Source organism: Notechis scutatus, chromosome Z (genome assembly GCF_049901735.1).
Source record: "Notechis scutatus isolate UNSWTSFEM ecotype Mainland chromosome Z, rNotScu1.2, whole genome shotgun sequence".
Classification (NCBI taxonomy): domain Eukaryota; kingdom Metazoa; phylum Chordata; class Lepidosauria; order Squamata; family Elapidae; genus Notechis; species Notechis scutatus.
In genome coordinates, this window is record NC_142025.1 from 30,425,577 (window position 1) to 30,453,357 (window position 27,781).

At 37.0% G+C, this 27,781-nt stretch overlaps 1 protein-coding gene across 1 annotated transcript in view; it reads left to right on the forward strand.

The window, feature by feature from the left end:
• Window positions 1–27,781, forward strand: part of RFTN1 (raftlin, lipid raft linker 1) — a 189,380-nt gene that overhangs the window by 110,469 nt on the left and 51,130 nt on the right. Inside the window, 2 exon segments of the mRNA XM_087947998.1 lie at window positions 6,016–6,124; window positions 20,436–20,766. Coding sequence (XP_087804124.1) covers window positions 6,016–6,124; window positions 20,436–20,766 — 440 coding nt within the window.

The window sequence follows — 27,781 nt, forward strand, 5'->3', positions numbered from 1 at the left end:
TACATTTGACCTCACCCCTTTCCTAAGAGGTCTGTAGGGGGTGTGCATAAGTGCACCAACATGCCTACCGTCCCTGTCCTATTGTTTCTTTTATTTTTCTTATATGAATCCATTTCATGGATTCATAACTATATTTATTCTTATATCTATTATCTTGTAAGCAATTGACAAATCAAATTAAATAAAAAAATAAAATATACAGTAAAAAAATAAAAAAATAAAAATTTCCAAGGACTTGTTTGGGGGTTTGATTAAGCTCCTGTAGAACTCTTGCTTTAACTCTTGTTGCTGGGGGGAGCGGGGCAGCACATTTAGTGACCATACAAATTTATAACAGCACTGAAAAAAGTGTGTTATGACCATTTTTCACACTTATAACTATTGCTGCATCCCCATGTTCACGTGATCAATATTCAAATGTTTGGCAACTGACTCATATTTATGAGTATTTATCCCAGGGTCACCTGATCACTTTTTGCCATCTGCTGACAAGCAAAATCAATAGGGAAGCCAGATTCACTTAACATCTGTTGCTAATTTAATAACTGCAGTGATTCACTTAACAACTGACAAAGGTCATAAAATGGGGGGAAACTCACTTAACATCTGTCTTGTTTAAGAACGTACATTTTGGGTTCAATTATGGTCGAGGACTACCTGTATTGGAAATATGGAATGATGAAAGAGTTATAGAAAAAGTCAATTGCAATTACATAGGATATATATTTAAAAGTAAGATTAGGAAAGAATTAATATATTTGGGGAGTAGCATAGCAGTGTTAATATTTATATATCTGGAACATTCTGCCCTTACCCTATCCAGGCACAGGCCATTTTAACAGAATAACAGAGTTGGAAAGGACATTGGAGGCCTTCTAGTCAAGCAAACGTAAATTCATTTATACTATAAACTCACTCGCCAAAACCAACACCAACCATAAGAACCTCCGTTGCCGCCCTGACCTAACCATACAGCAACGTGCCTGCTCCCGTGTACTCCGCATCGAACTCAAAAACCGTCTAGACAATGGAGAGAAGGACCTGTACATTGACTACCATGCTGACTGTATCAAAAGTAAGCCACGCAACCCAATACTCAGCTTTTACCCTCAACCACAACCCTACCTCAACCGATCCACCATCACCCAAGACTAGGCACGCACGCCCCCAACTACCTCAATTCCAACTACTGCCAGCCTTAAATGCAAACTACTCAATGCAAGAAGCCTCGTGAATAAAATACCTGAATTTCTCATCCTCCTAAATATGGCTAACTTCGACATTATATTTGTCTGTGAAACATGGCTCAATGCATCTCTCCCCGACTCCATTACCACAGTAAGAGACTATCATGTTTACCGATCAGATCGTGAAAATCGTCGAGGAGGTGGTGTTGCTATATTCTATAAAAAATCCTTACATCTAAAAAATATCCAAGTTACCCAGGAGCTTGCCCTTCCTGAAACCATCATCTGTGAACTATCCTTAAATATCACAATTCGATTCTTACTATGTTACAGAGCACCTGATTATGACATCGAACATGTAAACAAGCTAAATACATTACTAACATGGGCTGCATCCTGCCCATACCCTTTTATCCTTCTTGGTGATTTCAATCTACCTCATATTGACTGGACCCTAAATTATTGTACAACTGAAATCATACACACAACCTTCTACAATGCTATTACAAATCTGGGACTGGAACAACCAGTAACCAACAACACTAGACTAAACAACTGCCTCGATCTCATCTTCTGCAATAGTTTGAATTTAATTTACGGAATACAAACTAAAGAACCCTTTTCCAGTAGTGACCACAATATGATTGACTTTTGTCTCAACATACGTCCACACAAAAATCACCACAATGATGTAATCCCCAATTGTAACTTCAAAAAAGGCAACTATGATCTTATAGACAACGATCTCTCATCCCTTGATTGGCATTCTCTATTCACTGGATGCAATACTGTTGAAGACCATTACAACATATTTTTACTTGAAGTCAAAAGAGTCATCAAACTATATGTTCCAACAACAACTCCCAAAACAAAACAAAAAGCAGATTACCCATATCAATAAGGAAACTTCAATCCAAAAAGAGATCACTCTGGCGGAAAAACAAATCTGGTCACGTTGCCAATTTCAAAAACCGATACAAAAATTTATGCCACCAGATAAAGACCGAATGCACCAATTATCACATTAAACAAGAGGAAAACCTTCTAAGCACCAATTCCACCCGTGCTTTTTACAATTTTGTAAACAACAAACTAAAAGACTCAAGGTCCATCCCTCCCTTGATAGGACCTGATGGTAAAGACTGCAACGACGACACCATTAAAGCCAACATCTTTAACACATTCTTCGCTCAGTATTTGTAAACAGCAATGGATCATGCCCAGTATTTCCTAGCCGTACCACAGATAACAACAATGATCTAATACATATCGATTTCACAGAAGACAATGTTGAAAAATCACTACGTAATCTAAAACCATCTCTATCTATTGGACCGGATGGAATATGTGCCTACTTCTTAAGAAAGCTATCCACTGCCATAGCCAAACCTCTAAGCATAATCTTTGAAAAATCTTTCAGGACCAGCTCCTTGCCTAACCTATGGTCACAAGCCACAGTCATCCCCATCTTCAAAAAGGGAGACCCAAGCCTAGTTGAAAATTACAGGCCAATCTCCTTATGCTGCGTCACCTGTAAAGTCATGGAATCAATTATTAACCAATCCATCATCCTCCACTTAGAGACAAACAACCTACTCTCCAATAAACAATTTGGTTTCAGAAAAAAACTATCCTGTAATCTGCAACTCTTACACTGCAAAAACATATGGACGACACACATTCGACCAGGGCAAAGCAATAGACGCAATCTACATAGACTTCTGTAAAGCCTTTGATTCAGTGGTACACGACAAACTACTCCTAAAAATAAAATCCTATGGTATCTCTGGACAACTGAATAACTGGATAGAAGCATTCCTGTCAAACAGACAACAAATGGTCAAAATCGGGAGCGTCCTATCAAATCCAGTACCTGTCAATAGTGGTGTCCCCCAGGGCAGTGTTCTAGGACCAACTCTCTTCATACTCTACATAAATGACCTCTGTGATCATATTAAGAGCAATTGCGTTCTCTTCGCTGATGATGTAAAGCTGTTCAATACCACAGACAATACTGCTACCCTACAAAAAGATCTTGACTATGTATCTGAATGGTCAAACAAATGGCAACTTCAAATCTCAACAAATAAATGCTCTGTCTTACATATTGGCAAAAAAATCAGAAAATAAAATACAAGCTGAATAGTCAAGATCTTGTTGATGACCCAAGCTCTGTAAAGGACCTTGGAATACTCACCTCTAATGATCTAAGTGCTAGAGCCCACTGCAACTACATAGCCAAAAAGGCATTAAGAGTTGTTAACCTAATCCTACGTAGCTTTTTCTCTGGTAATATCACACTACTAACCAGAGCATACAAAACATTTGCTAGACCAATACTCGAATACAGTTCATCAGTCTGGAACCCTCATTACGTATCTGATATTAGCACAATTGAGAAAGTCCAGAAATATTTCACAAGGAGAGTTCTCCACTCTTCTACTCGTTGTAGAATACCTTATGCCACCAGACTTGAAATTCTAGAACTAGAAAACCTTGAATTACGCCGTCTTCGGTCTGACTTAAGCATGGTATATAAAATCATACATTGCAATGTCCTACCTGTCAATGAATACTTCAGCTTCAACCATAACAACACAAGAGCACACAATAGATACAAACTCAAAGTAAACCGCACCAAACTTGATTGCAGGAAATACGACTTCAGCAATAGAGTGGTCAATGTCTGGAATACTCTACCCGACTCTGTAGTCTCTTCCCCAAACCCCAAAAACTTTAACCTTAGACTGTCTACTATTGACCTCACCCCCTTCCTAAGAGGTCTGTAGGGGGCGTGCATAAGCGCACCAACGTGCCTACCGTCCCTGTCCTATTGTTTCTCTTATTCTTTTATTTTTCTTATATGTACCCATATCATGTATTCACAACTATGTATACACTTATACTTATTATCTTGTAAACAATTGGCAAATCAAATCAAATAAATAAATAAATGCGTGCTGCTCAGGCAGGAAATCTCTACCATTTCAGACAAATCGCCGTGCAATAAATTTTATAAACCAAGTTATTTGAGCAGATTACATACAATGTACTGTATGACACTGAGTCTCTGGTTTGAGATCCGAACCCAGGGACAAATGATGCAGCTTGATTTTGATGTAATTCTGGTGCCTTTGGTGGTTTCTATCAGATCATCAAATGAAAATCCATCTATGACATGTATGTTGTATTTATTTATCTTATATACCTTACAAAGGCAATTAAAAACAAACATTCTCACTTATTAAAAACTGAATTGCACTTAATCTTCATCCTGCAATCTCAATTGCTACTCATAAAAACCTCATACAAAGTAAATTGTAAACTATCATAATATGTTTATTAATTTTGCTGCCAGGCAAAATAAGTAAATGTACTCAAATCTTTATAAGAATCCAGGAGGCTTTGAGGCTAGTAATAGAATAGAACATTTGAATGTATGAGCTAAAAAGAACAAAATCGAGAGGCAGGAGAGTGTGACATCTTGATTTGTAAGTGCTGAATGTTTATTGTATCAATATTGTGTCTTATATTAAATATTATTACTAAACAAAAATCAGAGGATTGCAGTAAAATTTGGATAAGGAGAAAGTAAACCCATTAAATTTTAAGGCACCTTTGAAGATTTTTTTTAAAGTAAAAGAATAAAATTCTGCGCCTCCTGTTTTTACATCAGGTTGTTTAGCATGGACAGCATATTATAGCATGGATGGTCTTCTGTCATTTTGGAGAAGAAAAACTAAATCGATTCAGATTACAAGACAGTTTTGATTAATGATAAGGAAGAATATGTTGACTAATTCAAGCTGTTTAACAGTAAAACAGGAAGGTCTTTGCTTTGAAAAATATTTTTTTTCTTAATTAGAAACTGTTCTTACCCAGTACTTCTGGAAACCAATGTGATACTTAGTCCTTTAAATACTCTGAAAATACCTTTCTGAGTACCCACTTATCCCTCTCCTGTTTAATGCATTCTTCATTAACTACTTTCTTCAGAAAACCAAATTGATGATCACTTGAAAGTTATAAAAGAACTTACTGTATCCTTTAATTTTCAAACTGAATGTGTGTTGTATATGAAATTTGTAGCTCTAAAAGGGTCCTTCCTGCTTGCTGCTGTCCATAATGAATCCTGGGTTGCCTTGACAGTCATTTTTACTTTTTAATTCCTTTGTTCCATAGTTCTGAATGTGATAGAACTTAATTTGTAGATCCATTTCCTTCCTTTTCTCCTTCCTTCCTCCCTCCCTCCCTCCCTCCCTCCCTCCCTCCCTTCCTTCCTTCCTTCCTTCCTTCGAATATTGTATGTACGTACTGTATATATGAATGATATGGTTGGAAAATTCAAAAGATTATATTTTATTCTGCCTCCTCTTTAGCTAATATTTAGTTACTATTTGGGCTCAAGAACAATTTGTACTTTTCATTCAGATTAGAACAACTTGTCTACTAGATCAAGAAATTAAATTATTTAAAGATCAGATATAAATAATGCATAACTAGAGTGAAGGCAGTATGTAGAAACAAGGTAATATTTTACTAAGAGTGGTACTTTAAAAAGATTAGACATTAAATGTGTAAGTCCATATTCTGTGATACTTCATGAAAATAAGGATGGTGTGTTTTTCATATACATTACATTTTGCTTCAAGACTATTTATTTATTGGTATAGAAAATCTATAAATTTCTATAATTCCCTGTTGTATGATTTGATGCCGTGTAAGAAGTTTAGTATAGGAATTAGAATAAATTTAAGATAAACTAAGCTTTGCATAAAATTTGATAATCTTGGTGCTATGATATAATTGAGAGCTCTTTTCTTTTTAGACCTTTGCAAAGAGACCCTGTCAATGAATGGAATACTTTGGAGATTGAAAGTTGCTTCTTCTCAGATCAACTTCCAGATAAATCAAAAATACCAGACCTTATGAAAAAAGTAAGTTGATAGAAAATGCTTGAAAAATAATAAAATGTAAATGCAAAATCATAAACGGAAAGCCTTTAGAATTCACTACATCTCTGGAACCCATTGCATTCCTTTATTTAAGTTAGCCATGCAATTTAAATGAATATTGTAATTAACAATAGAGTTATCAAGTTCTAATTTTCCATAAGTTTTTAAATTGCAATTTTATGGACATGCCAACTCGCTTTCTTCGGAAAAATACACAGCTTTCTTATAGGATGTTCTTACAACTTTGTGTCTAATCTTGCATCTTGTTATCCAAGTTATAAAGTAATCTAATCCTGTTTACCTTTTTCAAAGCAGCCAAGATGAGTTAGGTCCTGCCATCCAATTGAGCAGTAAAATTGGATTGTTGTGCAACAAACCCTGCCCATTTTTATACAAGAAAATGCAGTGGATTGGATCTACAAAGGAGGAAATAGTGTGACGGACTACTGTGAAGCAGCAATTTTCCAGGAAGGAAGGAGTATATTCCAAGGAGGGGGAGACAAAATACAACACAGACAATAACTAGTTTGGAGAAAGAGGATCAAATTTAGGTTAGCCATTCTCTAGAATATTCCAGAGTACAATAATTAGGGTTAGATCAGTATAGTTTAGTCTGGTAAGATTCTGTCTATGTGGTGCAAGTTTAATAGGTTTAATAAAAGTTAAAATGATGCAATTGATTCATAATCTCTTGGAGTTCAGATTATCCTGTAAAGGAAGCAGAATATTTTATAGATGAATTATATAAACAACTTGCTTGGCAGACTTTCCTAACTTTTCTAAAACAGGTTCTTTTTTCTTGGCTCTTTTCTTGAATTGGTGGAATCATTTGAGACAGCTCAGTTCATCCTGAAATGCCTAATGCTTATTCAGTGTGCATTGGAAAGCAATGAATAGAAAGAGCAATTGCCACACCCTTGTGCTGGTAGTTGCAGACATTTATTTCCAAGGCTGTTAAGAGTACAATCTGTTACAACAGTATGAGTTGAAGATCAATTTTAACTGAGGGGAAAAGATAATAGTTGCTGGTGTGTGTGTGTGTGTGTGTGTTTTATAGTGAATACAGATCAGAGATATATATCAACGAAGGAGAAATACTTAAACTGAAGTGATCTTTCAGCCACATTGCTTTTGTTTTTATTGTTTTACCAAAATATTTGGTTAAATATTTTAATTTAACATTTTCTTTCTAAGAGGAAACTAATATTGCATATTTATTTTTATTTATTTTATTTATTTATTTGATTTGCCAATTGTTTACAAGATAATAAGTATAAGTGTATACATAGTTGTGAATACATGAAATGGGTACATATAAGAAAAATAAAAGAAGGATAAGAGAAACAATAGGACAGGGACGTTAGGCACGTTGGTGCGCTTATGCACGCCCCCTACAGACCTCTTAGGAAAGGGGTGAGGTCAATAGTAGACAGTCTAAGGTTAAAGTTTTTGGGGTTTGGGGAAGAAACTACAGAGTCAGACATTGACCACTCTATTGCTGAAGTCGTATTTCCTGCAATCAAGTTTGGTGCGGTTAACTTTGAGTTTGTATCTATTGTGTGCTCTTGTGTTGTTATGGTTGAAGCTGAAGTATTCATTGACAGGTAGGACATTGCAATATATGATTTTATATACCATGCTTAAGTCAGACCGAAGACGGCGTAATTCAAGGTTTTCTAGTTCTAGAATTTCAAGTCTGGTGGCATAAGGTATTCTACAACGAGTAGAGGAGTGGAGAACTCTTCTTGTGAAATATTTCTGGACTTTCTCAATTGTGCTAATATCAGATACGTAATGTGGGTTCCAGACTGATGAACTGTATTCGAGTATTGGTCTAGCAAATGTTTTGTATGCTCTGGTTAGTAGTGTGATATTACCAGAGAAAAAGCTACGTAGGATTAGGTTAACAACTCTTAATGCCTTTTTGGCTATGTAGTTGCAGTGGGCTCTAGCACTTAGATCATTAGAGGTGAGTATTCCAAGGTCCTTTACAGAGCTTGGGTCATCAACAAGATCTTGACTATTCAGCTTGTATTTTATTTTCTGATTTTTTTTGCCAATATGTAAGACAGAGCATTTATTTGTTGAGATTTGAAGTTGCCATTTGTTTGACCATTCTGATACATAGTCAAGATCTTTTTGTAGGGTAGCAGTATTGTCTGTGGTATTGAACAGCTTTACATCATCAGCGAAAAGAACGCAATTGCTCTTAATATGATCACAGAGGTCATTTATGTAGAGTATGAAGAGAGTTGGTCCTAGAACACTGCCTTGGGGGACACCACTATTGACAGGTACAGAATTTGATAGGATGCTCCCAATTTTGACCATTTGTTGTCTGTTTGCCAGGAATGCTTCTATCCAGTTATTCAGTTGTCCAGAGATACCATAGGATTTTATTTTCAGGAGTAGTTTGTCGTGGTACCACTGAATCAAAGGCTTTACAGAAGTCTATGTAGATTGCGTCTATTGCTTTGCCCTGGTAATTGTGTCGTCCATATGTTTTTGCAGTGTAAGAGTTGCAGATTACAGGATAGTTTTTTTCTGAAACCAAATTGTTTATTGGAGAGTAGGTTGTTTGTCTCTAAGTGGAGGATAATGGATTGGTTAATAATTGATTCCATGACTTTACAGGTGACGCAGCATAAGGAGATTGGTCTGTAATTTTCAACTAGGCTTGGGTCTCCCTTTTGAAGATGGGGATGACTGTGGCTTGTGACCATAGGTTAGGCAAGGAGCTGGTCCTGAAAGATTTTTCAAAAATTATGCTTAGAGGTTTGGCTATGGCAGTGGATAGCTTTTTTAAGAAGTAGGCACATATTCCATCCGTCCAATAGATAGAGATGGTTTTAGATTGCGTAGTGCTTTTTCAACATTGTCTTCTGTAAAATCGATATGTATTAGATCATTGTTGTTATCTGTGGTACGGCTAGGAAATACTGGGCATGATCCATTGCTGTTTACAAATACTGAGCCGAAGAATGTGTTAAAGATGTTGGCTTTAATGGTGTCGTCGTTGCAGTCTTTACCATCAGGTCCTATCAAGGGTGGGATAGACCTTGAGTCTTTTAGTTTGTTGTTTACAAAATTGTAAAAAGCACGGGTGGAATTGGTGCTTAGAAGGTTTTCCTCTTGTTTAATGTGATAATTGATGCATTCGGTCTTTATCTGGTGGCATAAATTTTTGTATCGGCTTTTGAAATTGGCAACGTGACCAGATTTGTTTTTCCGCCAGAGTGATCTCTTTTTGGATTGAAGTTTCCTTATTGTTATGGGTAATCTGCTTTTTTGTTTTGTTTTGGGAGTTGTTGTTGGTACATATAGTTTGATGACTCTTTTGACTTCAAATAAAAATATGTTGTAATGATACTTAAGCATTAATAGTATCATAAAAGTGAATATGATTAAGACTATTAGTACATTGAACGTATTTTCAGTATGCTGATATTTTAAATTAACTTAAAAATATTATTTCAAATAATGAAATCTAAAGTGTTTTAATTGCTTAAGTATAACTGTCCAAGATCATAATGTAATACAATAACACTATTTGTGTCTTTATTTCTTTAATAGTTTTAAGTATTATAAAACTTCAATTCAATTTCAGTTAAAAAAACAATTGCATAATACTCTAATTTAAAACTTAAATTAGAAAAGTTAAAATGATAATATTCTAATACTTTACAGTACAGATAGTCTTTGAGTTATAACCATAATGCCTGCCTATTATTGTTGCAAGTCAGCCCATTACAATCTGAGTTGTGACAAATGTTAAATGAATTGCTGCAAATAACACTCTGCTGTCCCCAGTACATTTGTTAAATGCACATGTGGGTCATTAAGTGGAGTATGAGGTGAATTAGGGATGGGGGAAATTCTGGACACCTAATGCAGGCACAGGCCCATGGCATTTCCAATCCTGAGATACCCAATGCTCTGCTTCCTGTTCGTTGGAATCCCACATGCCCTTCCCCATTGATCACTCCCTTACCTTTTAATGTAAACCTTGTTCTGGAAGTTCTGCCATATTTGGAATGAAAGCAAGCTATTCTGTCCCTTGGTGTCCCTAGACTGTGTCGGAAACCATTTTCAGAATAGCTAAAATGAATTGTGGGCCCTTCAAAATGTTACTTACTTCCAGAAGCAAAAGAGGAACAACCTAGGAAAAGGGAGCTCGTTCTTTCCCAGTCCTACTGCTGACTTGCATGCATGCCCACTCCACTTATCTTGTCAGCGAGAAACACTGGGCAAGGAAAATACTGGGCATGCCTACCTTTTTTGTTTTTACCATTGTCTATCCTCCTGCCAATTTCCTCTTGCCTTTCTGAAGCAAAATAGAAACCAGTTATCTAGCCTTTCAGAGCTTTCTCTGAAAGCCAGCTGACTGGAGGAGAAAGTTCTGAGAGCAATCACCATTTCCTATAGAAAATGGTGTCTGCTTCCAGGAGGCATGCAAAGCAGGCCTAAGCACTTCAGAGTCCTGAGAAGGTTGGGTGGGGGAGAGCAGATGAACATTGTAGCATCCCCTTGGTCAATTGTAAGGGTGAATGACTGTGGGGAACTGCAATTGTCATAACTTTGAAACAGAATTGTATACAATCTGGGAGCCTCCTTTGTAACTTTGAACATTTGTTAAATGACTTGTCTTATTTCGAGGACTACCTGAAAAATACTTTTTCAAAGTATTTAATTTAGTTCCTAAGTTTCTGTTTTTTAAATTAAGTGTCCAGAAATCAATGTATTTATTGAACGATGTAGGTACATAAAATAAAGAAAATAATGGACAGGAATGCTACTACAATATATAGTATGACATTTTGAAAACATTTGTAAAATAAAAGAATTGTGGACATTTTCCTTGGATATGATGATGTGAAAACAAACATATGCTCTTGGCTATTTTTTTAAAGTGCATATGTTCATTTTTACTTCATGTTTTGCATTGAAATAAGAGCTTTGGGAATATAACAAAAGCATTTCATGATATGCCCAGAAGATATGTTGATTTTAGCCTATTTTCCTTGTGACTGTCTAGAAAGTTTATCTTTCTGGCTAAACTGAAAATAGTTGTGGAAAAAGACTATAGTGCTTGAACCCAGCATTCCAGAAATTGTCTGAAGAACAGAGATTTGAAAGTAACACTTGATTCCCGCTTGTTTTTCAATTCAGGAATGAAGTGTTAGTTTCAAATCTCTGTTGATATTTTGTATATGCATATATGATTTGTTCAATATACTTTGCATCCTTCAAAATATAGTGCTTGAAAACAGATAAAGATTCATTGTAACATTTTTAGATTAAAAATAAGTCAAAATCACAAGTTTATCCTCTTTTTTAATTCTCTGATCTAGTAAATCCATTATATGTTATACATTATCCTGTGCAGCATTTTGGATTCACTGACCAGGGGATATTTTGAAGAGGAAAAAATGAATATAGTAATTATTTGCAACATCTTAAAGTTGCTGTGCATTTTCCCAAAATTGTGTTATCTTCATGCTTTGAAGCAAATTTTGAATCCAAAGTAATGCACAATCCTAAAATAAAACTCACATATGTGATAATGCTTGAAGGTTATAAGGAATAAGTTACATTAACTTCCAGATTAATGGAAGTTTTATTTCTTTCTAATTAGCCCAACTTGCAATGACTCCAAATATTAGCACAGCTCCTGGCTACCTGGTTACCTGCTGGCTTGGATGGTTGATTAATTGGTATGAAGTTGGGCCAAACTCCATATTAGTTAATATGAATAGTTGCCATCCATTTCAACTTTTCCTGGGACATTCCAGTAGTATCTCTGATCGTGACCATCTTGCCTCCCCTTGTTCTCCCTTCTATTTTTTCAACCTAGTCAAGTATTGTCATTTTTTCAATTCATTCACTTCCATTACATACCCAAATATGTAAGCTTATGCCTGTCAATTATTGCCAAACAGTTTCATAAACATATATTATTTAATTTTTTTGTTCAACTTGTGTATTTGATACTAATGACTCATGATCTATTCTACAGTCTGCACCTGGAAGTACCCAGTTTAATAGGTAATGTTCTGTTTCCCATTTCCTTTTATGTATTTATTTACTCTTTCATTCTAATACTAAACTGTCCATTGATGCAGAATCTCTGTTTATTAATTTATACTTATTTATTTACACTTATTTGTATCAATTCTACACACTTTATAATTGTAAAACAATAAAATAAATAAACCAATTAATACAAGACCATTATAAAAACATGTTCATCAAGCCCCATTAAAGTGCAGTCTGCCTACATGGTGATCTCCTCTCTGAGAGCTCCCTGAAAAAATGAAGCCTTAATTGTAATTAAGGGAGAGTAGAGAGTGGAACAAACTTTACAGAATCAAAAGTACAATTGCAGAAGCGCTTATATATAGTTTTCAGTACTTGGGACCTGGAGAATTTTCCCTCATTATGTATGTGTATGTATTTATGTATGTATGTATGTATGTATGTATGTATGTATGTATGTCACTTTGCCATAGCAGTTAACCCAAATCAGACAGCCACATTTTGTGTCAGCTATGGCTTGTGAGTTGTCTTCAAGGGGAGCTTCATCTAAGGTAGTCTAAGCAGGAAATGACACAGTAGTGAGTCACTGCAGTTTACAACTGGTGAATCACTAAAGTTGGCTACAAGCCCCTGGCTTTGATTTAGGTTATTTAAAACAGATGCTGGCAATGAAAATCAATTAACTTCACAAAATTCTACTAATTCTATCTCATATATTATTGCATTTTTTTGCTCAAAATCTTACTTAAATTCCACGTTCTTTTTCTTCAGGATTTATCATTTTAATAATCCATTAGTAGTAGAGGGTCATTAAGTTGCATTTATAATATTATTTATATGTTTATTTGCCCAATATATATATAGCTGCCCATCTCACCAAACAAGTGACTCTGGGTGGTGTTTTCAGCTTTTTGCTGAAGAAAAGAAATAAACTATAAATGTGATTTATAATTTAAAGATTTAAAAAGGTAACTTACAGAAAGAAGCAAAATATGATATAATCTTAGAAAAACAAACTAAAACTAAAATGTATCTATAACCACCTTAAAGAAGATCAGAAGCAAATTCTTATAATCTTTTTTCAGTTATTTTTTTCTATTTTTGTCCTGTCACCCCCCACTATTTATTGCTCATTTATTGTCTTTATTCCTTCTTATTTTTTATTTTGTTTTAAAAAAAAAAGCATTAGGTAGCAATACAAATGCATATGTAATTTTCATCATTCTTTCTCGACTTTGTACAAGAATACACTATACATTATATTTAGCTTTTCTCTTACCACAAAGACAACACTTTTCCATTCGGAAAAAATAGAATTTCAAAATAATGGCTAAAAATACTGAACTTTATTAATATGTACTACTGCTACAGACATTCTAAAAATATGAATATGCTTTTATACAGCATGCTGGATGTCACCAGGCTAACAGGAAATTATTTACTAATCACTGTGGCAGTGAATGGTAGGGGATTTTAATTTAGCCATCTCCCAAGATTAATTCTGGGCTTTGCACACTGTTATGCTTAGGCAAGCTTGCAAGAAGGCTTATCCAGGCAAACTAAGAGTACATTTTGACAGCTTTGACTATACTGCTTGAAGCCTTGATTAAAATATCAATGACTAAAGACTATGATTCACAGTTTTAAGAACTTTTATTCCGGACAGTTAGGGTTGGGGTTAAGATAACAGTTAAGATAAACTAGTAAGTTAATCTTTTTGTGTAGTGCAATTTTATTTCAGCAAATACAACTGCTAACAATTTGAGTGGCTGCTAAATTAAGGTTCAAATTATATTCTGTTAAACTGGTAAGGCAGACATCTGATAATTAAGAGAAGGGCCAAAGTAATATTCTCTCTATAAAGACATTGCTTTAGTCATTTTTCTTTCTCAAATTTGTGAAGAAAGATCAGTTGATTATGTGCAGGGTGGTATTCAAAAATTTTAACAACCGGGTTTGTGGGCGTGGCTCAGTTAGTGGGTGTGGCTTGGTGGTCATGTGACTGGGTGGGTGTGGCCAACTCAATGTCACTCACATCAAGGGGCGCACTTCTCGCTTGACCTCTCATGACAATGGGGATGCTGCAATGGTCATAAAGTGTGAAAAATGGTCATAAGTCACTTTTGTCAGTGCCATTGTAACTTTGAATGGTCACTAAATGAACTGTTGTAAGTCAAGGACTACCTACAAAAATACAAAAAGCTTCTTTGCTTGCAGAAAGCTGCCCTAAATACCAATCATTAGATTAAAAATACCTGCAAGCCGGAGTTACAAATCAGGCAGGGTGTGTCAGAGCACCTTGAAGAATTAAAATAGTTAAAATACAATGATAACTATCACCAGCCAACTCTTCTTCATAAAGTGAAACCCTTTAGCAGAGTGATCATTAAGCTCTCCAGAAAGAGCACACCCAGGAAAAGCAATCTTTAGATCCATTTGCACCACTTAAAGATACCAGCTAGTCTCACTCATCTCACAAGATATCCTAAGGAATTATCCAGATTTAAGGAAAAGTCACATGCCCCCCAGAAAGGCAGTAAAAAAATCATTGCCAAGCTTGCCTCCTGCTTCTTGGAACTACACCCTAAAAGGACAGTGCCAGATACCACTAAAGTAGTGAAGGAAGACCCCCTCTCCAGATTAAAAAAAAAACATGCAGGAAAATATTCAAACACAATACAAATAATTAAATCACAACAGGATTAAACATCACCAAGCACATAATTAAACTTCATCAAAAACCAGTTTTAGACCAAAAATCAGAAAGGGTATGTAAACTCAAGTTTGAATGTCAATCTTTCTAGCTAGCCAAGAAGTATTTCCAGGGGAGTATTTCCTCCCAACAACAGTGTAAAAAGCTTAAAACAACCCTTCCCCTTTAAGAAAGTATCAAGAAAAAAAAACCTGCAGAGACAGTAAATCTAGGCATACTGCCAAGAATGTAATAAAGGTGGGAAAAAACAAAAGAAGATTTCTTCTAACTACCAGTTCTCTGAACTGCTTAAAAAGTTAACAAGGGGTTCTATAGAACTGGTCAGAACTGGTAGAATCCCACCGCTTATTATGTGCTATGTTGCTTAATTTTTACCAGAATAATCTCTTCCCAACCTGGCCTTTTAAATCTTTCCATTACTGCTGTTGTTGAATTTACTCTCTTTGTTGCTATCAGCCACTTCTTCTGTTTCTTTCCACCTTTCCCAGCATTATGGACTTATCAAAAGTGCACAATGAGCTGATAATTTGCATTTTATTTTTTATGTGAGTGTGAACATTGGATTAATTTGATCATTGATCTATTTGTATATTTTCTTACCTACCCATTGTTTTTCTCCAACATCAAAGTACAAAATCAAAAATACTTTTCTATCTGCTTTTGTGTTAGATCAGTGGTTCTCAACCTTCCTAATGCCGCAGCCCTTTAATGCAGTTCCTCATGTTGTGGTGACTCCCAACCATAAAATTATGGCCGGGTTCCTAAGACCATCGAAAATATGTGTTTTCCTATGATCTTAGGCGACCCCTGTGAAAGGGTCATTCGACCCCCAAAGGGGTTGTGACGCACAGGTTGAGAACCACTGTGTTAGAGTGTCACAGGGAAAACTATTGCTATACATATCTGATTTTATAATATAGACAGGTGGTATTTAAGTATTTCCCCCCCTAAGATTTACATTGCTATTCTACAAGTACTAATCTGTATTTCCTGGTTATTGGTTCTTTTACAGAGTAGTATTGCCAGCATTTCATAAGTTATTGATGTTTCTTAATCAAGTTTTAAACATACTTCTTCAATCCAGCATTCCTCACTAAAAATTTATCTTATAAATAAGGCCAGTATACAACTTTGTTTCATTCCTTTTATGACCTATGATGTAAACAAATGACCTAAAACTAGTCTGTTTCAGCATGTTCCATCTGGACTGTTACTTCTTGTCCCATGTATAAATTTTGCATGATAATAATGATGTTAAAGACCAAACAATAATAAAGTAATATTAGTATTTCTCTGAAATACATTTAACAATAAATGTTAAATAAATTCAGAGATCTCAAAAATTAGTAGATTAGCCTGGTTTACATATCAGCCTGAATAGTTTCATAGTTTAATTTTGGTTAATGAATACATCAAATAGTGGAGGTTGATGCTAAATGGATGGCAGACTTTCCACCCCCCTCCCTACTCTCTGCTCTTCCTCAATCCATCTTTTTGATTATCATATTGATATATTCTTGTGTACTTTTATCATTGTTTATTTTACTGTTCTGTTATTTTACTTCTGTTTACACTCCTTTCATCTTTTTATTATTGAAAACCACGGAGAAATAGACAGGAAATAAATTTATAAATAAGTAAGTAAACAAACCGTATTTGGCAATCAACTACTAGGCCATGAATTAGCTGCATGTATCCAAGACATTAAGTTAATATAAAATTACATACTTGCTTAGCACAGTGCATTACTTTATCAATTATCTCTTGGAGTGATAGACTGAAGATTATTTTATTATTTGTGACAGCATGTTAAGACCATTAATTATTATCTCTATATTTTATTAGGCTAAATATCCATCAGATTTCACGAGACAGCAAGATATGAAGATTTAAATATCTATCTGCATTCTCTCAATTTTTACTGAAACCGTTCCCGTAGTCACAAGAAAGAGTGAGACCATAGTCTCTTTTTATAAACTCCTTCTGATTCCTGTTTTATTAAATTAGATATGGCATTCAATTATAAAGTTATATCTACTGCAGATATTTTTATCCTTAAATCTGAAGTAATATGATTACCACTTTATCATTTAAATATTGTTTAAGGCAGCATGACTGATATGTACTTGTTTTTTTTTTTAAAGAACAGAACTCAAGCATATCCATAATAGAAATATTGTTGCCTTACATTTTTACTGGAAACAGATAGGCATTCTTTTTTTTTATACATAGGATATTATAACTTGATTGTTTTTCCATAAGAAGGTCAGTGCTTTATTCTTACTGTACAAATAAGGAATTCAGGCTGAAAAAATGTAATACTGGCATTTTGCTGAGTTGGCAGTTTGAATTATGTTAGATCAAAGTACAATTATTTTGCCTATTCTCTCTTCTGTACCAGGCTAAGTGTGTGGTAATATTCTTTAAAAGAATATTTTTGGAAAACACACTAATACTTATGGCTGTTGCTCAATAATTTCTTAGTATTGGGAACAGTAGTGGTTGACCAAAATATGCCACAACTTAGTTTGTTTTGTGTTCAAAGTTGCAATCAAGTCTCTGGTTAACCATAAATAAGAAAACAAAATAGTTCAGCAAAGCTGAAAAGGATGGGAAATAGTAAGCTTTCCCAAAAATTAGCTTTGGAAAATATTCCTTCATTTACAGCATTCCTTCATCAAGTTGTTTTTTGCACTCACTGAAAACATTTAAATCAATATGTGCATATTATAAATATGCCTAACATTGAAAATTTGTTTACATTAGAGGCAGAAGAAACAAGGTATTTGGGAGAAGATAATACATCTTCTCTACCCTAATCCCATGTTACAAAAAGAAAACATATACATTGCTTTTGTTAGTGGTTTAGATTTCTTTCTCATGCTGTTATATTTATCCCTTAGAATTGCAAAAGAATGTTTGCTGCCGTATCAAACATGCTAACTGACACATCTAAAGTTATACAATTTTACATTTTTTTCCAGCCTGAAAAAAATGCCAATATTAATACCATTCTTCTTTAGTTCAACTTCTCATCAGTGAAGCATGGATTTGATGATGATGATTGGGGTGGGGAGGAGGAGTACGATCAAAAGAGAATATAATACAGCCATTGGCTTTATAAACCGTACCACACTGAATAGCAAACAAGATAAAATATAGAGTAGTACAGATCTCAGAAAGCAATTTAAAAGGATCTCCCTTAGAACAACCTGTAGAAAAATAAGACTCTGAAAAAAGAGATGATGCTAGTTTGCTATTCTTTATAAACTCTCATATGAACAAGTTAGATAAAAAGAGCAAATGGCTGAGCTTGTATAAAAGTAAAAACCACCAAAGACATAAATTAACTTGAAATACACACAGAAAAAAAGAAATTAAATTTAAGACAATTCTTAGCTAACCTTAGCCTTTTCTTGTTCCTGTACAGAATAGCCTTCTAAACAGAAGGGTATTCTGTACAGGAACAAGAAAAGGCTAAGGCTAGCTAAGAACTGTCTTAAGCTTAATTTCTTTTTTCTTTTGAAATTACAAAAACATTTCCTCTCCTGGAGAGGGAGGGAATAGAGATATATTTGGCCTTTGTGAGCTGTTGGATGTATCTGTCCCTTATGAAGATGTAGATTCTGTGTCAGATGTGTTTGTGTGTGTGTGACTTTGAGTCAATGTTAACTCCTGATGACTACCTGGATGAGTCTTCTGCAGTTTTCTTGGCAGGGTTTTGAAAATGATTTTCCATTGCCTGTTTCTTAGGGCTGAGTGACTGGGCCAAAATCAATTACATGGCTATGGGCTCAATTAGGACTAGAACTCACTCTCTCCTGATTTGTAACTTTGTTCCTGAACCACTACACAAAGCTTGTTCTCTATCTGACATGAGGGAATGTGCATTGAAATAGGTGGAAATGTGTTAGTGGGAGCTTATTTGTCCAAACACTATACCCTATTTTTGCCCATTAAAAGGAAGGGAATCATCTAAATGCATTTCTTGCCTTATTTTCTACCTTTACAAGTTCTTGTGATAATCAGACCTCTCTCTTATAATTATCCAACTGTAGCCGAACCCACAGATTTTATAAACTTATTTCAGTATCTTTAATAATGATTTCCAGATGAAATTTCTCATCATTTGTCAGTTATGCTACACACAGAGTCAACATTTTTATTCTGCTACCCAGAGTTAAACTACATTTCTTATTTTAATAGCCATTTCTCTAATTTGGAGTTTTCTTTTCCAAGCTTTTCATTTTCCTACCTGTGGGCTATGATATTTTCTCTGAATTTCTGCATCAATTAAAAAAAACAAAAGCATTAGGATGCTTTTCCTGTAAAATGCATTGATAATTTAAAAAGCATGTTCCTAGTCAGCAATTTTAGTTGAAAGAAATGTAAATAATTTCAGAAGGTTTATGGTAGTAGGAATTTTTTCTCTCTCTTTTGCTGGCAATGTTTAGAGATCATTTTGCTCATTTAGTAAAATATATTTAATTCTTTATTATTTTATTATCCAATAGTTTATATTGAAATTGGTAATACAAAACAAAACCCTGGACTCTTGAGAAATTGTTTTTATCAAAGTCACACCTAATAGGGAGAGTAAAGTAATTTGATAATCCAATGACTTTACTTGTTAGTTTATTTATTTATTTAATGGAAAAAAATCTTGCATCATAAATGAAGTCAGCTACACAAATTGCAACCAACATTAATACAGGGCAAAGTAAATCCAAACTCAGTTACTGGAAATTATGAGGTTAAACATTTGACTCATTCAGAAGAAGAAAGAATGTGCTAGAGGAGGAATACAAAAAGAATGGTAGCATATATATGAATTTCTGAAATAGTAAATTTTCACTAAATGAAGTTTTATGAAGTATGATTTTTTTATGATACAGGTATTGTTGCTGAAGGAATACTGCTGCATCTTTGTTTCTACTCACAGATTCATCTTTTCACGTTGCTTTTCCACATCCTGTACATAACTTCCCTCTATGCTACTTAAATAATGCCACACAATCACATCTGTTTTCTGAGTTCTTTACAGTTATTTTCTGAATAGCTTTGGTTTGCAGTTCTGCTTTCAGTGCTGCTGTAATACTTTCAATAGTGCTAACATTTTCTCCAAGTGTCTTCTGATTTTCTATTAAAAATTAAATGATTTATAAACCAGTACAAAATTGAAGCAATGCAGTCTTGGAGTTTAAGAAAAAAAGTTCCCTCTAATATAAGTAGAACCATACAAACTTTGATATATTGGAGACTATTTTCCTAATACAACATATGTTGTGAATTCAATATGCCATGACACTAAAAATCCAAGCCTATGAGATTTTTTTTTCTATACTAGAGTTATTTTTATTTTTAAAGAGAAAATGCTAATAGAGTCTTGGATTGTAGTATACCAGTCTAATGGGACATTTTATGCACTAGGGAAAAATACACTCATAAAATAACTCTAGTTTCTAGTTTCTTTACTTCTTTGAAGCACCCATATTCCTAAAGGACATTTGGTAAATTAAAATATTATCTCTCCTGGTTTTATAGATTCAAGATGCTGCAAGTCGGGGCCTGAAATTTGTTGGGATAGTACCTCAGCATGTTTCCCAAATGAACTCCAAGAGTATTAGTGCTGTAATATCTATCAGCAACAGCTCCCCAGAATTAAAAGATGACAAGAATTCATTCGATATTCCTGAAGATTGTTCTTCATTAATTTTTGAAAAGGGTAATGGCAGTGATGTATGCAAGGTCCTAGCAACAGAAGAAGAATGTAGTGATCAGCAGATGAACTCTAGTGAAGATCTAGGAGGTGAACAGGCAGTTACTGAGCATATTAGCTTAATATCTTCTGGAGAACGTGGAGGGAAGCTTCAAGGTGAGTATGCAGATTCTTTCTTAAGACTATTGAAAGTAGGTTTGGGCTATGGTCTTCATTTACTGTTTAATAAATGTAAATAAATTTTGCCATTCATTTTTTTTTTTACTAATGATATATTTATACAATAGGTGATAATTTATAGGACATATACAATAAGAAATATTGAATTACTGGTTTGTTTTGCACAAAAATAAGCTAATATTTGTTTAAGGTAGTTATTTTTTTTTTACATTTGAGTTAATTACTAGGAGAGATGTTTAGTGATATATGTTGCAATATTATTGCAGTTATTTCTGTCTTTTTCTTTGGAGGCCTAAGACCAGTGGTGGGATTCAGAAATTTTTTACTACCGGTTCTATAGGCGTGGCTTGGGCATGGCTATATGATCATGTGACTGGGTGGGCATGGCCAATTTAGCAGTCCATTTTTGCCAATTTAGCAGTCTATTAAACAATACACAGCAGCCCCCTTTTCTATTCTTCTTTTTAATACTGCATGAGGTTTTTGCTCTAGATTTTTTTTTACTGGGGGGAGAGGTTGGCAATGCCTGAGGAAGGAAAGGCATGCTTTCCACAGGTCTCATGGCTATGTTTAAAGGGCCAGCTAATGTCATTGGTGTTGGGAGATTCATTGGTAAGCTGATAGTGGCTTTATGTGTGATGTTCACTGGTGCAGTAACTGGAGTTGGTAAATTGACAGGTGTGGTGAGTGTTAACGGACAACTCATTGGGCTGGAGATGTTAACTATGCTCCAACCATTGGCTGAGCTTCTCATATTCATTGCAGCAGCCACAATGCGAGGAGCTGCTCCTTTGATATTAAGTGAATTTTGCCCCATTTAACAACCTTTCTTGCCACAGTTGTTAAATAAGTCACTGCGGTTGTTAAGTTAATAACACAGTTTTTAAGTGAGTATGTCAGAAGGTCGCAAAAATTGATCACATGATCCTGGGACACTGTAACTGTCAAAAATATATAAACTACTTGACAAGCATCTGAATTTTGATCATGTGACCATGAGGATGCTGCAATGACTGTAAGTTGAAAAGCAGTCATTTCAGTACCATTGTAACTTCTAATGGTCACTAAATGAACTAACTTAACTGCAGAGATTCACTTAACAATTATAGTCATAAAATGGAGCAAAACTCACTTATTAATTGCCTTGCTTAGCAACAGAAGCTTTGGACTCCGTTGTGGTGTTAGTCAAGGACTACCTCTACAGTAGGAATCTATTAGACCCATTTTAGGTTAACAGATAGTATAAAAATACATTAAACTTTAATCTCATTTTATCCGACTGATGGAGTAGCTAAATTGATAAAGGATGTTGTTAGCTTGAAGAGGAGCTACCACATTCCTGAAATTTTTGGCTACCAGAGACTTAACAGGGTCTTTTCCAACAACTTCTATAGTATGAATATACTCTTAAGTTCTTACTCTTACACCAAAACTTTCTAAAATGTACAGATGAAAAACTCAAAGGGAGTACTTAAGATAGTGAATTTCATTAATGTGTTGATGGCTATTTACAGTAAAGAGGGTATGTTGGAAGACAGCATAAAATTATTTCCATCAACATTCAAATTAAGAATGGAATATAAAATAAAATCTGAATGATAAAATATAAATAAAAGTGAGAAAAGTAAAACTAAAAAGTAATTTTAAAAATCTGGATAAAATATTTTGAAATCAGGTGAGGTTTTTTTGGCCTATACCTACCTACCTACCTAAGTTTGGAAGCTAGATTATCTATCTATCAATCTATCTATCTATCATATATCCGAGTTTGGAAGCCAGATTATACATGATACAGAATCTGAAATTTAGAAGTCTGGATTTCCCCCACCTCACTCATGTGCACGGGCGAAAATTTTCACTGAGAAAATGCTGCAGAGGGAACTTAAGGGAATGGATAATGGAGGGACTATGATAAGTCCCACATCAAGCTTGGCAGCAAAAAAAAAGAAAAGAAAAGAAAGTCAAGAGACTGTCTAACACAATTAGAGGGAGCTGCTCTGCTATATTAAACCCCTGTGATTTTGTCTTCTAAAAATTAAGAAGAAACCTGTTTCCAATTCCTCCTTTTAACCCAATAAAGGTAGTGTCCCTCAGTTCAAGGCCAAGGGCTAAAACACCCCCACACACATCGATCCAAACATCAATGCAAAACCACAGCTCATCCTATTCAAAAAGGACCCTCCAAAAAGAACAGACTTGTAGGCAGCAAATAAGACGCAAATCCCAGGGAGGACCATCTACCTATGAAGCCAAAGGACAAAGGAGGAGGAGGAGGAGGAGGAGGGAGCAGATCAACCCGCAATCCTGTAAATCCCAAAGCTAGTGCCCATTAAAGGAGAAGACCCCTAGAGAGCACATACACACGTACATACATGCAAGCAAGCAAGCAAAAAATTTGCTACAATCAATCTTATAAGGGAGCATGCTTTGGAATCAGCCTGTGTGCAAAATGCCTCTGGCTGCCCACACAACGGCCTGCCCTTTGTTGCTGCTGCATAAATCACATCCATGCCTATTGGATCGGGCTCCGGAGCAAAACCCCTGGGATAGCGACCGTCCAGTGATGCTGCCAAGCGCCCTGGATATACTCACACCCCATGTGCTCAAGCAATGACCCCAGCCTTTTGCATGGCTGACCACATAAAACAGTGCTAACTTACCACAAAGCAACCCACACAATAGGTGCAATTGCCAGCCCTTCTCTTCCCCCAGCCGCAGGAAGCAGCTGCCCTCAGGTGAAGATGTTGCAAGGGAGAGCCTTGACCCCTTCTTCTTCCTCGCCAGAAGCGCTCACACACTCAGCAGGGAGGAGGAGGCTTGTCAGGGGGCCAGAGGGGCGGTGTGAGTGCTTTGCGCATGAGCGCTTCTGTCAAGGAGGTAGAGAAGCTTTCAGGGGGTTTGAGCCTCCCCCTTGCAACATCTTCCTCTGAGGGCGTCGCTGGCAGCCACTCAACCTCCTCGATGTGCGGATCCTTTCCCCTCACCCCCACCCCTTCGCTAATGCCGTGCAAATGCGAGTAACATTTGTTCTCCAATCTCCAAGTTAGAGGAGCGACATTCGTGGCTGACAGCAGCCCCCTGCAGCTTCCTCGCTGCCTTTGGAACCAATTTCGAAGGCTGGGAGAGGACTTCTCCAAGGCAAGTGGGGGGCGGTGTCACTGGCCTCCAAATTGGTTCCCAGCCACCCTGGGGCAGCATTCAAATGAGGGGTATGGGGAGGCTTATAATCAGAACCATGATTATAAGCCTCCCCCTCCTTCAGTCCTCGTTTGAAGCTTGCAAAGCAGTGGTGAAATTCAACTACCTCGCACCAGGTGGTAGGGACAGTTCAGTTTGCCGAACTGAACAATCATCCCTGGTTGATCCTGCCCACACCCACCCAGTTACACCCATGTCGGCAACAGGGGTGGTACTGGCGGCGGGAGAAAGAGAGAACAAAGCAAAAATCCCTGCAAAGTTGACACCCTGACTTGCCAAAGGTTGCAATCCAGGAGAGAAAAGCCTCTCGTCACCCTTTTCCCTGGCAGCCCTTCTCTAACCTGGTGATCTCCAGGATTTGGGGAGGAGGTTAGGGGTACATGTGAAGGACAGCAACTTTTGACGAACTTTCCTGCAAGAGTTTCTCTGCGGCATGAGTCGGCCACTTCTGCAAGTGCCGACAGAATCAATGAAGCTCGCCCCATGGGGCCAGTTACTTAAGAATTTCCCCCTCTCCTCTTCACTCCCCAGATGGCTGAGGAGGTGCTCAAAACAACCTGGAGCTTTTCCCGCCTTATTTTGCTCTTTTCGCTTGCCTTCCGCAGCAAAGTCAAGATGACCAACCATGTCAAATTCCCACCACCTTTCCCCCCCACACACACACTCCCAGGGACTGAGAGAGAGAAAGAGAAGAGAGAGAGATAAATGAGAGAGAGAGAACAACAAGGGTGTTGTTGTCGCTTTGGCCATGCCCGCCCACCCACCCATATGACCACCAGGCCATTTTTATATTAAAAATTATACACACACACACACACACACACACACACACACACACACACACACAATATCTCAATGGCTTCCCTGATTATTCTCTTGCTGGAGTGTTCAGTGTTGGATATTAATTTGGTTCCTTCGAAATTAATTTCATGTCCTGTGGCTTTAAGGTGCTGGAAGAGGGAGGAAGTATAGAGAAACACCCCCATAATATGAATAGACGGGACAAATCCTCCTGCCTACCAGACATCTGGAAGCTAGCCCTCACCAACATAGGAGTCCCAGCCACGAAAACCAACACCAGACCCAAAACAACATGGGATACCACCGCCAATCCCCCTCATCAGACCCAGGCCTAAGCCCATCCTATAAATGAAGGACAACCACCATCCAGAAAACAGACCACGGCTGCTTCGCCAGCTGTCGCACTCCCCAACCCCCAAACCAAACAAGCTGACACACACCAAGAACACAGACCCAGACCCCAAACTCGAAGCCAGACTAAAACCCAGAATGCTACATCACAGCCACCCGCTCAGGACATCACATCAGAAAACTCAGGAAATTACACCACAAGAACTCAAGAAGTTACAACACAGCAAATGACCCAGGATATCACAGCACAAGACCAAGGATACCACAGCAATAAATCTCACAAGGTCATCACACAACCCATTACCCAAGCCGTTACTACACAGGAGGCTAATGGAAAACAGATCAAAACACAAACGACCCAGGAGATTACAACGCAGGACCCAGGTTACCACAACAAAAGAACTCGCAAGCCCATCACACAACCCATTACCCAAGCCGTTAAAACACGAGAGGCTAATGGAAAAAGATCACTACAAAACAAACGACCCAGGAGATTACAGCACAGGATCCAGGATATCTGCACAACAAAACTCACAAGGCCATCACACAGCCCATTATACCAACATCAACTCCATCAACCAATCAAGAGGCAGCAGCGCAGCCAACCAGCCCAGCACACCAGTCCCCACCACCAGTATATATAGAGAGACGGCAGCTCCGATCACACACTGCTTGCACTGGCATGAAGCCGAAAGCACCAGCCTGAGGATGGCGAGTGGGACCTCGCCGAAACGTCGGCAAGATAAACTTAATCTTACACGGGAAAAGACCCAAACACACCTAGACCTACCTACCTACCTACCTACCTACCTACATACATACATACATACATACATACATACATTTTCTTAAGTTTTCACAGGTACTTACATGTATGGTATTCAGCTTTGTTCGGGTATTTTCCCACGTCATTATAGTTGTGCTTTTAAAGTTGTAGCAACGTTTCGGCAGAATCTCATCTGCCATCATCAGGCTTCTGTATAGTGTTCATCTGTGAGTCAGACTTTTACAGTGGTTTCAGAATGGTTTTTTCTTCATCCTGATTGGTTGGGAGTCTTGGTCTGTGTTTATTGGTCTTGGAGTTTGCTGTGTTCTGCTTGATTGGTGTTTCTAATATCTTCTGTCTGTTTTGTGGCTTTTTTTGTCTTGATTGGCTGGCAACATTGTGTTCCTGTATTGGAGGCTTTTAGTGCAGCTTGGCTCCGAGTAAATGGACGGCTATCATTTATTTGGAAGCTAGGTCTCATCTGGGTGCCTGGTTAGGGTGTGTTTGAGCTGGAGGTATCAGGGGGAGTCTGTTTGTGCCCAGGTGTTTGCCTGGCTTGTGGTGTGGAGATACAGTGTGTGTGTATGTGTATATATATATTTGTTTTCTTAAGTTTTCACGGGTACTTACATGTATGGCATTCAGCTTTGTTCGGGTATTTTCCCACGTCATAGTAGTTGTGCTTTTAAAGTTGTAGCGATGTTTCGGCAGAATCTCATCTGCCATCATCAGGCTTCTGTATAGTGTTCATCTGTGAGTCAGGCTTTTACAGTGGTTTCAGATTTGAATTTGGGGCAGCCTATTGCTGTGCCAGAATGGTTTTTTCTTCATCCTGATTGGTTGAGAGTCTTGGTCTGTGTTTATTGGTCTTGGAGTTTGCTGTGTTCTGCTTGATTGGTGTTTCTAATATCTTCTGTCTGTTTTTTTGGCTCTTTTTGTATCTTGATTGGCTGGCAACATTGTGTTACTTTATTGGAGGCCTTTAGTGCAGCTTGGCTCCGGGTAAATGGACGGCTATCATTAGTTAGGAAGCTAGGTTTCATCTGGGTGCCTGGTTGGGGTGTGTTTGAGCTGGAGGTATCAGGGGGATCTGTTTGTGCCCAGGTGTTTGCCTGGCTTGTGGTGTGGAGATTTTTTTGTTTGTGAGTGCAGGCTTCCAAATGATTGACAGTCTGGTGGAATCATCTCTTCTGTTCATGCTTTCTGGTCTTTTTTCAATCTCTATGGCTTCTCTGATGATTCTGTGGCTGGGATTTTCTATAGTGGCTAGGGTTTTGGTGCCATTGAAGTTGATGCTATGACTTGTGGCTTCCATGTGTTGGACTAGTGAGGAAGTGTGTTCCAGCTTTTTGGTCTGTTCATCTTCTGGGTCTCTATTATGTCTCAGTGTGTTTTTGTGGATCAAGCCGGTGATTTTGCTTTTGTGGAAGCCGTTGGCTGTCAGTACTTTGGTCAGGGTGCATAGTTCAGTCTTAATGTGTGTCTTGTCTGCCAGGCGTTTGGTTCTAGTAATTAGTGTTTTAGCCACGGAGTTTATCTGTGCTGGGTGGTGGTGGGATTGGGCGTTGAGGTAGCGGTTGGTGTGTGTTTTCTTCTGGTATATGGTGTGTCCTAGTGTGCCATCTGTTTTTTTGTAGATTAGTACCCGAACAAAGCCGAATGCCATATATATATATTTATATTAAATATATTATTTTTTTAATAAAAGTATATTAGTGGTCCTCGGGATTTAAAATTATGAGTTTGGTGGTCCATGAGATCTAAAAGGTTGGCAACTCCTGATCTAAAGCATGGCTTTTGTTGATTTCTCACCAATTAAAATATCAGTATCTATTTTTAGGGATAAGCCTTCAGCAAACATGGCTTATGTCAGCT